The sequence below is a fragment of the Sorex araneus genome, chromosome 5 (assembly GCF_027595985.1).
Source record: "Sorex araneus isolate mSorAra2 chromosome 5, mSorAra2.pri, whole genome shotgun sequence".
Taxonomy (NCBI): Eukaryota; Metazoa; Chordata; class Mammalia; order Eulipotyphla; family Soricidae; genus Sorex; species Sorex araneus.
The window spans coordinates 146198924-146211726 of NC_073306.1; the positions used below are offsets into that span (position 1 = coordinate 146198924).

General features: G+C 60.1%; 1 protein-coding gene across 1 annotated transcript; it reads left to right on the forward strand.

Annotated features, from left to right (window-relative positions):
* The first annotated feature begins 2 nt into the window (after nucleotides 1-2).
* Nucleotides 3-10353, forward strand: LYAR (Ly1 antibody reactive). Its single transcript, XM_055139794.1, has 9 exons — nucleotides 3-148; nucleotides 2800-2969; nucleotides 4274-4388; nucleotides 6062-6169; nucleotides 6246-6329; nucleotides 7937-8327; nucleotides 8501-8602; nucleotides 9622-9707; nucleotides 10025-10353. The coding sequence occupies exons 2-9, from the start codon at nucleotides 2848-2850 to the stop codon at nucleotides 10157-10159; spliced, it is 1143 nt and encodes a 380-aa protein (XP_054995769.1). The 5' UTR covers nucleotides 3-148; nucleotides 2800-2847; the 3' UTR covers nucleotides 10160-10353.
* The last annotated feature ends 2450 nt before the right edge of the window (nucleotides 10354-12803 follow it).

Below are 12803 nucleotides of genomic sequence, written 5' to 3' on the forward strand. Positions count from 1 at the left end.
TTCCGGCGGCGCTGCGTGGGCGCGCGGGGCGGCCCCTGGGACGCGGGTTCGGCGGCGGCGGCGGCGGCAGGTAGTGGCGGCGGAGGGCGGCGGCCTCCCACGTGCTCCCGGCGGCCGGTGGAAACCGTTGGCGGGTGCTGGCGGCCAGGTGAGGCCGCCGGGGCTGACGGTGCCCGGTTCTCCCGGGCAGGGCCGCTTCCCGGAGCTCCGTGCCGGGGAGCAGCATGGTGCATGCGGGGCTCAGGAGTAACTGCGTGGGGTGGGGGCTGCCTCGGTTCCCTCGGGAATTCCGGAGGCCCCACGGCGAGGGCGGGCTTGCGGGCACGTGCCGGGATTCCCTGCGGCTCCTGCCCCTGGCAGACAGGGAGGTGGGGGTGAGGGCTGCGTGTCTGCACGGCTGAGCTGCGGGGATGGTGCTCCCGCGCTTCTGTGTTAGTGCTGCCCCCTCCCCGCCTTCCGCTGTCCGCGTGAGGGGTGGTGCTGGAGGGGACGCTGGGACGCGGGAGAGATGGCCCAGCTTCTCCCAGCCTGTGGCCGGGTGCACAGAGGTCTGCCTTAGCCTAGGGTCTTTGCAAAGAGCCAGGCCCCCGCGGGAGCGCCTGACAGCCTGTCCCCGGCACACACACCCCTTCCCCGGGAAAGGGCTTGGGGGAGGCTCCGTTGGTCTGACTTCCACGGCGGGCAGGGGTCTGGAGAGTATAAGGCCCTGATTCCGTCTTAGCTGACCGGGAGGGCACCGGGTTCCCAGAATAGGAGCCGCGGAAGGCACACGCAGGCCAGTGGTGCTGGAGTGTTGGAGGTGACCACGTGGGACTTGCCCCTCCTGGTGCCCCGAGAGGCCCACAGCTGGCAGCTCCCCGGGCCTGCAGCCCCTTCCTCACCGGGCCACGCCAAGCACAGGCACCCAGCGCCCCAGCTCTCAGAGCCTGCCCCTGGGCTCACATCAGCGCTCCACTGTCACGTGGCCACACCTGGCAGTGCTCAGGACTGACTCCTGGCTCTGTGCTCGGGGGACCATACGCGGTAGCAGGTCCGCTGTGCCATTCGTTGCCCTGGCTCTGGCCAGACCACCTGTTCCACAGGTGGGAGAACGGGAAGCTGAGAGGGGAAACCTACTTGCTCGGGGTGACAGTGCTCACTGGGGCCTGGTGATGTGGTGCCAGTGTTGATGGGGGTTGAACGAGAGTGAGTGTGAATGAGAGGGCATTTTAAGAGTGCAGCAGACAGCTTTTGTAAAAAGATGACATACTATGAAAAGTAGGAGAATGGAGACTTAGAAACCCCACAAAACTTCTGTTCCTGCGGCAAAATCAAGCCTTAGAGCCTGTTACCAGGGCCCAGGGTGGTGGTATAGGCTCTGGCAGTGAGGCAGTGGGCGAGGGCCACCTTTAAAAGAGCATGGGTTTGGGGGAGCAGGAAGTCTTTCTGTAGCCAGAGGGGGTGAGTGTGGTACTCACCTCCCCACACAGTGCTCTGGGATAGCTAGTCAACCCATTGTACAGGAAGGCAGGTTTCAGTGGGCACATGCAGCCTCCGGCTCGGACCCTGGGCTGAGCCCCGCTTGGAGGGGGTGGGGGCGGCCTCTTCCTAGGCCCAACCCTGTGCTGCTCCCCTCACCTGCTCCATGCTGAGGCTGCTGGGAAGCAGCGTGTTTGCCCAGTGTGGGCCGGCTGCAGAACACAAACCAGGGCTCTAATAGTTTCTTGTCTTTCTGTTTTAGTTTTTGCCTCTCCCTCTCCCCCCAACCCCCCGCAGTGCTCAGGGATCACTCCTGGTGGTGCTTGGGCGGCCACGGGGTGCTGGTAATTGAACTCGGGTTGGTTATATGCAAGGCAAATGTCCTACCCACTGCGCTGTTGCTCTGCTCTGTGGCTGGCCAGGCCGGAAGCCTTCCCGTGTGTCCAGCTGAGGGAAGCTTGGGAGTAATTTGTCTGTCCCGGGGAGGGAGGGAGTTCTCACTGGATTGTCTTTGGAAGTTGGTAGCATTTACACTTGTCAGCTGTCACCCCTGCACCGAGATTTCCAACACCGAGGGACCCGTGTCTACCCTTCCGGTGCTGGAAGAGAATGGGTCGGTGGCTCTGAGCACCCCAGAATCACCCAGGAACGCGGGTGCCTCCTCCTGTGTCAGCGAGCCTCAGACGGGCGCAGGTGGAGTGGCTGGAGAGGCGGCTCCCGGGACTGGGTCCCCCCTGAATTGCTGTTTACTCTGGGCAGCGGCTCCCGGGAGCCCGTGCGGCACAGACTCCGCGTGCGTGGCCTTTGCTGGCCTCCCTCGCTTGTCCTTGGTGTCTCGGCTTTGCCCTGCACTTCCCAGGACTTTTCATTTCCTGCCCACCACGGCCGAGTCACCCAGCCAGGTCTCAGGAGCTCCTGAAACCTCCCTCCCCTCCCCTGCTCTCCCTTGCAGTCCTGGAATGGGAGTGGGCCGGAGAGGTAGTGCAGCGGGCAGGGCGCTTGTCTGGCGCCTGGCCGACCTGCCTTCGATCCCCCGCGTCTCTGAGCATGACCGGGTGCTCAGAGAAGTACAGAAGCATGGCTGGGAGAAAGGCCGGCTGCCGCGTACAGCCTGTGGGAGCAGTGGCCATGCCAGGCTCCGTGCTCGGGGCTCGCTCCTGGTGGTGCCAGGCTCGAACCTGGGCCTCCTGCCGCCAGCTCCTCACGGTCCCTCCTCAGCCCTGGGAGCCGTTTTCTGCTGAGATGGTGATGGGGAAGCCGGCTGTGCGGCACCTCTGCCAGGAGCAAAAGATCCAGCTCGTCGGGACACTCATCTTTGCTTTCCTTGTACATTTTTTGTAGGCAAGACTTCAAGCCTCTCGTGGAGCAGAGGCGACCGTCTAGCCAAAAATGGTATTTTTCACGTGCAATGCATGTGGCGAATCAGTGAAGAAAGTTCAAGTGGAAAAGCACGTGGCTGTTTGCCGAAACTGTGAATGCCTTTCTTGCATCGACTGTGGGAAAGATTTCTGGTACGTTCTGCCTCGTTTATGCAAACGGGTCCCGGTTTCCGCAGCACCGGGCCTTCCTAGCACAGAAGCCCTTTACGGCAGTGCTTCCCAGGGCCCTCTGCCTTTGGGGGCTCGTGGGAACGGGGGTGCCACCAGATAGCCACACACACCCCAGGGTGGAGGTACCCACTCAGAGCTGAGGTGTCTTGCTTGGAGCCCGTGGACGTACTGGGGTCTCTGTAGAGGTAAGGGGTGGTGCAGGTGGCTCCGGGTGGGCCTCGCCGCAGTGGAGCAGCCCCTGGCTCTGCAGCAGTGTTGGCTCGTGGTCCGCCCTCCTTCCCTCTAGAGCAGTGAGAGGGCGGCTGGAGGAGCGGAGTGCAGGGGGGCTCTGACCCTCTCCATACCCGGCTGGCCCTGGTTACATCCCCAGAGCTGCAGGGGATTATAAAAACCTGGAAGATGCAGGAGCCTTTGCTCGCAGCTCAACGAGAGGCAGCCTGACACCTTTAGTCGGCTGGGCTGGTGCTTCCTGAGGAGACCCAGCCCGGCCTTGCCCCAGGCATCTGCCTGAGGCCGGAGGTGGTGTGGGACAGTGCTCCCTCTCACCTGAAGCCCAGCACCAGAGCTGCCACTTACAGCAGCTCTCCAGGACGTGAGCGGGTGATGATTGTCCCTAGGAAGCGTCACGGGGAAGCGTCACTGATGGCAGGATTTGAGAAGCCGCAGGGACGGGGAAGCAGCAGTGCCACTCGGCCTCCAGGGCTTGGCTTGCTGTCGCTTGCGTCTCCCTGATGGTGAGGCCGGAAGAGGCCAGGGTGTGCGAGAGGGCTCTGCATGGTGGCATGAGGGACTGGCTTCCTCGAGCCCGAGATGCCATCTCCGGAACCATGCAGCCTGCTGAGAGCCCCTGGGGTCCACGTGTGGCCTGCCGAGAGCCCCTGGGGTCCATGTGTGGCCTGCCGAGGGCCCCTGGGGTCCATGTGTGGCCCATCGAGGGCCCCTGGGGTCCGTGTGTGGCCCGCTGAGGGCCCCTGGGGTCCGAGTGTGGCCTGCCGAGTGCCCCTGGATGACATCAGGTGGTCAGGCACCAGGGGCCATCTGCCTGCGGAGGCGCCTTAGGAGTGGCCCCTGGCCCAGCACTGTGCGAGCCGCCACCCCTCCTAGAATGAACCCAGCCCGGCTGCAGGGCCTGCCAGCCTCAAGGCCAGAAGCCGTTGAAGCCTTTGGTGTTGGAAGGGGAGGCCCTGGGTATGGGAAGAACGCTGAGCGGCCTGGACAGCGCCTCCCGCTGCTGTGAGACTCACGTGGCATCTTTGTCCTCAAAGGGGCGATGACTATAAGAACCACGTGAAATGCATCAGTGAAGATCAGAAGTATGGCGGCAAGGGCTTTGAAGGCAAGACCCACAAAGGCGATGTTAAACAGCAGGCCTGGCTGCAGGTAAGGCCCCCAGCTCGCCCGGGGCTGCCTCGCCCCTGCCTTCCCGGGAGAACCAAGAACGAGGCCTGGCACAGCACGTGGCAGAGCCCTGTGTCTTAGGACAGCCTGGAGGGGTGCGGTGTTGAGGTTTCTCTGTTGCCACAATAGCAGTTTATAAGTAGGGTTGGGGAGTGTATGTGCACGCACACGCTCACGTGCTTGTGCCCCGGTGTGTGTGTGTATGTGTGTGTGTGTGTGTGTGTGTGTGTGTGTGTGTGTGGTCTTTACTCTGTGTGTGTGTGTGGTCTTGACTCTCTTTGGCAGAGTCCTACAACAGTATTTGACTTTGTGGTAAGGTTGTGGACTTTGTTTTTCTTCTGCGAGATTGCTTTGGCTCTGGCAGGGAGGACACTTGCCTTGCACACAGCCAACCTGGGTGCCATACTCGGCATCCCATTTGGGCCCCTGAGCCTGCCAGGGGTGATTGCTGAGTGCAGAGTCAGGAGTAAATCCTGAGTACTGCTGGGTGTGACTCCAAAACAAACCAACCCCAGAAAGATTGTTTTGGTTCCATGGTGACCTTTGAAGTGCTATGTGAATTTGGGGGTGAAACTCTATTGGGTGGGGGGATGTCTCTGGGGTCTTAGCGGAGGGGAGGGGCAGGTCCTTAAATCTGTTGTTCTCTGGGTAGAGTTGATTCTTGTTTATTTTTGGTCCATACCCTGTGATACTCAGGGCTCACTCCTGGCTCTGCTCAGGGATCACTCCTGGTAGTTGCTCAGGGGACCATATAGAGTGCCGAGGATTGAACCTGGGTTGGCCAGATGCCAGGCAAGTGCCCTGTCGCTCTGCTGAGTTGTTTCTTTCTGCCTCCCGGTCTGGACACCAGGCACCCTCTCTTCGTGTCACCTGTGACTCGGTGGCATTTTGTGTCCTTTTTGTTTTGGGGGGTGCTAGTCCCGACAGCACACGGGGCTGTTCTGGCCTCCAGGCCGTGCTCAGAGCATCACCTGGGGTGCCAGAATTTGCTGGGGTCTGCAGGTACAGGACCTGCACAACCCCCGCCTCCAACCTCTCCCAGGGTTTGCTAGTTTTCAGTCGGGTTTTTTGTTTGTTTCTTTTTTACTTCCTTGGTTGAGCTCATTTCTTAGTATTTTGTGATATTGTAAATGGAATTTTGTTTTTTATCTCATCTGCAGATTGTCCTTCATTTGTGTATAAAGAGGAAAGATTTGATTTGTTTTGTTTTTGTTTGGGGGGGGTCACACCCAGGGGTGCTCAGGGCTTATTCCTGGTTCATTCCTGGTGGGCTCAGGAGATCATAGGGTACCAGGGCTTGACCTGGAGTCAGCTGTGTGCAAGGCAAGCACCTCACCCAGTGTCCTGTCTCCGACCCCCAAGAAAACTTGATTTTTGAATTGATTTCACACTGCTGAGGTCTACCTTTGTGGCATACAAGTTCCCCTGAGCAGGGAGAATTTGCTTTCTTCCTCTCCCGCTCAGCTCCCTTCTCCTTGGTGCATGCGCCCAGTGCTCTGGCTGGGCCCTGCTGCCCTCACCCCGTGTACAGAGACAGTAACTGCACGTGGTCCTGGAGCTGGCCGGATGGTCAGCGTGAGGTGGCCGGAGGCCTCGTGGGGCTCTGGTGCGGCTTGTTGACTGCTTTACTGTGCTTCCTTTTCATTGGGGAGTAGAAAATAAACGAGCTGCTGAAAAGATCCAATGTCAGCCCCAAAGTGAAGGAACTCTTGGAGCAAATCAGCGGATTCGACAACGTGCCCAGGAAGAAGGCGAAGTTCCAGGTGGGTGCGTGTTCGCTGGGGCTGCGGGAGGCCTGGCCGCTGCGATGGTGGCGACGGCTCGTCCTCTCCCTTGTAGAACTGGATGAAGAACAGTCTGAAGGTCCACAGCGAGGCGGTCCTGGAGCAGGTGTGGAGCATCGTCTCGGAAGCCTCCGGCGCTGTGAGTCGGGCTGCGGTAGGGGGAGTGCGGCCGTGGGGGTGGGGCCGGCCTTCCTTTCCAAGAGCCTCTGGGGGAGGCTAGGCTGAAGGCCCGGCAGAGAGGCGGTGATCCCCCCACGAGATGCCCTTTGCTTAGAAGTCAGGCAGCAGGTTGCTGAGAGCTGTCAGGCAGCGGGGAGGGGGCTTCTTGCACCCGGGTTCCATCCCCAGCACCCCGTACGGTGCCTGAGCCCTGCCAGGAGTGAGCACAGAGCCAGGAGTCGGCCTTGAGCACCACCAGTGTGAGGGCGCAGGGTGCGACTGGCTGCCGCGTCCCCTCTGCACGCCGGGCCCTGCACGTGCCCTCACTGCCCGCCAGCGGGCGCTCCTGGGCAGAGCTGAGTCTGCGGGGGAGACAGTGGCGGAGTGGGAGTAGCTGTGAATCCTGCCTGAGAGGTGGGGGGCTCGGAGGGGGCTCTGCCTCGGGGACGGCACTGCTGAGGAGAGGGGGGAGGCTTGGGGACGGGACCGCTCGCCAGTACAGGTGGCTGGGTGGGGACTGTGCCCTCCTCCCCGAGTGCAGTGGGGCCCGTGTCCGTGTTCATGTCGGGGCTCTGGGGACAGTGACAGGCATTCGCCAGCACTTGTCCCAAGCTGTGGGAAGGCCCTGTTGGTGACAGATCCTGGGTTTGAGGATGAGGCTGAAAGCCACAGAAAGCAGGGGACTCTCTGTCCCTTCCTGCTCAGTCTGTTGGTGGCGCTCCTCTGCCTCCTCTCCAAGTCTGGGCTCGTGGGAGTCCACTTTGGGGCCTGCAGAGGCTCGGCTCTGCCCCAGCTGCTCTCGCAATGCTGCTCCTGCCACGGGCTATGGAGCACTGATGGGGGAGTCTGTCTGGGGACACCGGACCCCACTCCTTTATTTGCACCCTTTGGGGTCGGGCAGCAGGTCCTTGCCTGGCCACCCGGTGGGCCTCAAATGAGAGGCAACTTGGCCCAGTATTTTTATTTTTTGGTCTTTAGGCCATGTGCCTTGGTGCCCAGGGCTTCCTCCAGCTCTGTGCGCAGGGATCTCCTGCGGGGCTCAGGGAAGCACACGGCGTCCGGGAATGAAACTGGTCAGCTGCGTGCAGGGCAAGCGTGTGCCCACTGCACCCTCTCTGAGAAATCAGTCTGCGGTCTCACGCTCCCCGCCTTTCCCGCACCTGCACGGCCAGCCCCCTTCTACCCTGTGCTTTGGTGGCAGGGGCCCCTGTGACCAAGCCCGTGCCCACCTCCCATCTCTCCGGATGTGGGCGTCAGTTCAGAGCAGATGCAGGAACCTGCCTTTTGTTTCCAGCTAGAAATGAACTGAGCCGGACAGACCCTGAGCAGGCCTGCAGCCGCTCACCCCTGGGCCTCTGCGGTGCCCCGGGTACCCCTTTCTCCATACCCAGGGAGGGCTGTTGGCAGAGGGGAGTGGGCAGCCACGCTTCTCCCTCGCTGGCCTGTCCCGCTGTCTGACCTCTGGGCTGGTGGGAGGTAAAAGGAGTTTGGGGTTGGGTCATGGCAATTGGGTGTGGCCGCGTGGTGGTGCGAGGGTGTCTGGGGTGTGGCTGGGGGTGCTGACACATCTGGGTTTTGCTTGTTAAGGATCTGGATGGTCACCAGAATGCCCCTGGCCCGGTGGCCCACCCGCGCACGGACAGTTCCAAGACACCTTCTTCCGGTGCAGACGAAATGGCGGCAAAGCCCACAGAGGGGAAGAAGAACAAACGGGAACGGAAGGAGGAACGGCAGAAGAACCGCAAGAAAGAAAAGAAAGAGCTGAAGTTGGAGAACCACCAAGAGAACGGCAAGGGCCAGAAGGCCAAAAAGCGCAAGCTGGACCCGGCGGCCGAGGCTGGAGGGGAGGCCGAGCCCAAGACCACCGGGCCCGCAGGGAAGAAGAAGCGGAAAGGCCAGCAGGCTGTGAATGGGGGCACCTCCGAGGACGGGGCGCCAAAGGCCAGTGCGGGCAAGCGGAAGCGCAGGCACTCGGAAGGTACTGGCCGGTCACCCCTGAGCGGGAGCTCGGGTCAGTGGGTCCAGTGGGAGTTTCTGAGCCAGAGAAAGCCGAGAGCAGAGCGCTGGGCTGAGCTGGGTTGGCTGAGGCGGGCTGGAGGCACCGGGTCCCGCAGGCCTCTCTGAGCAGTGCCACTGTCCCCTTGCCCCTAGCCGCTGTGCCTGTGGAAGTGGTGTCCAAGAAGAAAAAGGTCCAGGTGCCAGGCCAGGCTGAGGACGGAGAGGCAGCAAACCACACAGAGGCGCCCGCCCAAGGTTGGTATGGCGGCTCTGCCCTCGCTGGGCACTGCTGCGTGCACTCGGCTCCCGTGCGCCCTGCTTCCTGGAGGGGTTCTTCTGGGTCGACCGCGTGTAGGACAAGCACCTTCCCCGCTGTGCCGTCTCTCCGGACCAGCGGACTCCATGTCAGCTCTGGGCTCTTGCTTCTCTTTCTCTCTGGCCGGCTCTCCAAGCTGTCCCTCCCTGTACCCCAGTCTCTTGATCGCTCTACTCTGCCATCTCGGCACTGGGCACGCGCGTTCTTCCTTGCTTCCTGGCTTCCAGAACTGCTTTCCTTAAGGAAGGATCCGCTGACTTGTCCACCCCCGTTTCTGTCACTTCCTTTCCTGTGTGAGGAGGCCCTGAGCCAGTCACCAGGTGCCGCTTGAGGGGAGACTGTCAGGTCGGTGACGTGTGGCTGTTGCGTACTGCCGGCTTCCCCACGATGCGTGTGTTCTGCAGTGATCTCCGAACCCACACGGTCTGCGGTTCGGAGAACGAGAGCTGACATCGTGGCAGCTCCCTGGCCTGGGGCTGGCGGGAAGGAGCTGTTTGAGAGTGATCTGAGCGGAGAGGCTGCCGGGACGGCGGAGGGGTTGACAGCGTCTGCGAGCCACTTGGGGGGGGTGTAGAGTGGAGTCTCCTGTGTGCGCTTCCTGTCCGAGAAGGCGACAGGCCTTCCTCTGAGTTTACTCTTGGCCTTTTTCACTTGCCCGTCAGCTGCTGTCTTCCTGGAAGCCAACAGGAAGCCCCCGAGAAGAGTCCCGCTGGACGGCGGGTCCTGGTTTCTTCTCTGGGCTCAAGTCATGCTCCTTTGTCTCATCTCTGGCTCACTGACGGGCGTGGATGGTCCCCCGGTTGTGGTGTCCGCTCTGTGTCTTCCTGTGCATGGGAGTTCGCCATGCTGCTGCTGGTGGGCACAGCCCTGCTCACCCCGAGGACAGCACAGGGACAGTGGACTTGCCACTGTGTTCTCCCATAAGCAGCCCACGCCCCGTTTCTTGTTTCTATTCTAGGTAAATTCAACTGGAAGGGGACGATCAAGGCTTTGCTGAAGCAGGCACCCGACAACGAGCTGGCGGTCAAGAAGCTCAGGAAGAAGGTAGGGGCTGGGGCCAGAGAGCGTGCAGGGGGTAGGGCGCGGGCCTCGCACACGGCCAACTCAGGCTCCATGCCCGGCGGCCCAGCCGCAGAGCACTTCCAGGAGGGATTCTGGAGTGCAGAGTCAGGAGTAACCCCTGAGCACTGCTGAGTGTTGCCCCCTACCCCAAAAAAATGGGGAAAAAGGGAATGCAGTTTGTTAAGACCTGTCAGTGTATGTGTGGCGCTCAGTGTTGGGGGTCTGCAGGGAGGGACTGGGCCCCGCGCCGCCCGGTGCCAGTCCCTGGCTGTGCCCAGTGACCGTGCCCTTCCCGGCAGGTGCTCGCACAGTACCACGCCGTGTCGGGGGAGCAGCACCTGTCCGAGGAGGAGCTCCTGGCCATCTTCAACAGGAAGATCAGCAAGAACCCCAGCTTGAAGTTACTCAAGGACAAAGTCAAGCTTTTAAAATGAACATTTTTTAATTGAAAAAAAAAAAGAAAAATCCAGCGGAGTCCGTGCCGTCCACTCCTTCTTCTCACTGTGGTTTGCGAAGCGCATCCTGAGTTACCACTCAGATCTTGCTTTCCAAAGAAGCCTTTTTAAGTTAAGTAAAATAACATATTTTTGGTAGAAATTTTATGAGAAAATAAAATATTGTCTGAAATTGTAAAGCGGTGGTGCTCGTTGTGGTGAAAATGAGTGTACACGTTTGAGATGAGTCTGCGTGGCTTCATGTAGAAATTCACTTGATTTTGGGGACCAGAGAGATAGCACAGTGGTTGGGGCATTGGCCTTGCATGTGGCTGACCGGGTTCGCTCTGTGGCATCCCATATGGTCCCCTGAGCACCGCCAGGAATGACTCTTGAGTGCGGGAACCAGGAGTAGCCCCTGAGCATCACCAGGTGTGGCCCAGGAAACAAGCAGATGACAAAAAAAATTCACTTGGCTTTGGCTCCGTTTGGCAGGGCCTGGCGGGCCGTCTCGGGAGGGCCTGGGGGGACGTGTGGTACGGGACCCACCTGTCCCCATACAGAGCAGGCACCCTGCCCTTTGAGCCATCTCCCTGCCTCTAGAAAATTCGGAATGTGATAGGTAGAATACATTCCCCTCTGTGTCATGTCATTCCTAAACACTTGCAGATTGTTTGTGGGTTTGCATCACTAGCGTGAAACATGCGTGAGTTGTATGTTTCGGACATAGCGCGGACAGCTGTGGGCCCTCCGGTCCTGGCTAGGCATTCCACTCTAGAGCAAGTCTGTCTCTGTGACAGTGTGGAAAGCCTCGAAAGGCAGGGACTAGGGCCTAGAGGGTCACCGCCCTCAGGGGCCGCTCACGGCAGACGCTGTCCCAACCCTCTGACCAGACTCAGCAGAAGCCAGTGCATGTGCTAAGAAGCATCACGCTCGCCTCTGGGTGCAGACCTGGATCCTGACACCTTGCCTGCAGGTGAGAGGCGGAGCAGAGCTGGGGGGCAGGAGGGTGCCTGGGGCCAGCTCCCCCGGGGCAGGGTACGAGGCAGGCGCCTGCCCGCTGTCCTGTCTCTCCAGCCCCCTTGCTTGGTGCTGGTAAGAGCCTGGGTCCTCCCAGCCATGGACACCTGCTCTCCCTCCCATTCCCTTTCTTCTTTGTCTTCCTGCCTGACAAACATGCAGTATCGTATGTGGGGGTGGGGGGTGGAGTGGGGGTTATATTCTTGACATGAGTTGGGGGATTATATGTGGTGCTGGGGATGGAACCGGGGCCTGGCCTTGTGTGAGGTGCTATGACCCCTGTACTATCTCTCCAGCTGTCTTAAGAGTCTGTTCCGTGGTTTCGCCAGTCGCCTGTTGGTGGACGTATCGGTGGTCTCCGGCTCCTTATTACAGTAATTAACGCTGACCACGCGCACTTTGCGTTCCTGTCCTGTTGCTGGCACGTCTGGAGTCCTCAAGCCGTGGGTCTACCCCATTGCTCGAACTTTGGGGGATTCTTGGAGAAGTGGGTTTGGATGCTCTTCCTGGCTTGTAGGAAGAAGAGGAAATGTAGTGCCTGTATCCCAACTGCATGGGAGAGGCGACCCCAACCTTCGGGGAGCTGGTGGGTGCAGCCTGGCATGATGCTTTTCTGACACGTCTGTCTGGGACCCTCTGTCGTGCAGAGGGCAGTGAGTGGCAGCGAAACAGATTCGCAGCGTGGTTCCACTCCACCCGCTGAGGTTGGGACCTGGCAGACCTGCCCAGCGGCACAGCGCCCATAAGGTCACCCAGCATCATCCTCACATATGGTCCGCAGAGTAGCATCGCAGGAACTGGTCCCCACCATCGCTGGCACCTGCACACAAGCTACAGGGCCCCATCTGTGGGTGGGACCCTGAGGACATGTTCCCTGTCCACTCCGCCCAGTCTCAGCTCCAGCCCAAACCGAATAGCGGATTCGGGTAACGCTACATCAGGGCCAGCGGCTGTGGCTGCCCATCCCCTAAACTGTCAAGTGTGAAACTTGTAGATGGAAACAAACTCCCAAGGGCCTGGGTATGCGGCCTGGGGTGAGGCGTGCTTTCTCAGTGTGCAAGGGCCTGGCGTAGAGCTCTTTCATACCACACGCACACTGGCCCTCTAGGTGTGAGGCCCTGGGTTCCCGTCCTCATATCACGCACAAACTCAGGGCTGCAGGGTGGGGAGCCTGGCCTGTGCAACCCTGTAAACTCCTTCATACTGACCAACCGGCTTTAGGGCTCTTGCTCGCTCTCTCTCTCTGGCACTGGCTTGCAATACAGGTAATGAAAGGCGATCATCTGTGTCGCTCTACCTCCTTTCAAATCTTTGGGGGCCACATCAGGTGTGCTTAGGAGTAACTACTGGTTCTGCACTCAGGAATCACTCCTGGCAGGCTCATACAGGATGCTGGGAGGCTATATAGGATGCTGGGATTTGAACCAGGTTGGCTGTGTGCAGGCAAGCACGTTACCGCTGTACTATCTCCCCAGCACCCATGCTATTAATATTGCTCTCACTGCTCATCTACCGGTCATGGCAATCTTATCTGTCCTACCACGAGGGTTACAGTCGAGTTCATTTGCCCTAAGCCCCAAGTAATCCCCATGAAAACTTACCTTTTTTTTTTTTTTCTGCTCTT

Coding starts and splice junctions, on each gene's coding strand:
- LYAR (XM_055139794.1), top strand. CDS start 2,848: ATGGTATTTTTCACGTGCAATGCATGTGGCGAATCAGTGAAGAAAGTT. Junction 2,970..4,273: donor GACTGTGGGAAAGATTTCTG/GTACGTTCTGCC, acceptor TTGTCCTCAAAG/GGGCGATGACTATAAGAACC. Junction 4,389..6,061: donor AACAGCAGGCCTGGCTGCAG/GTAAGGCCCCCA, acceptor ATTGGGGAGTAG/AAAATAAACGAGCTGCTGAA.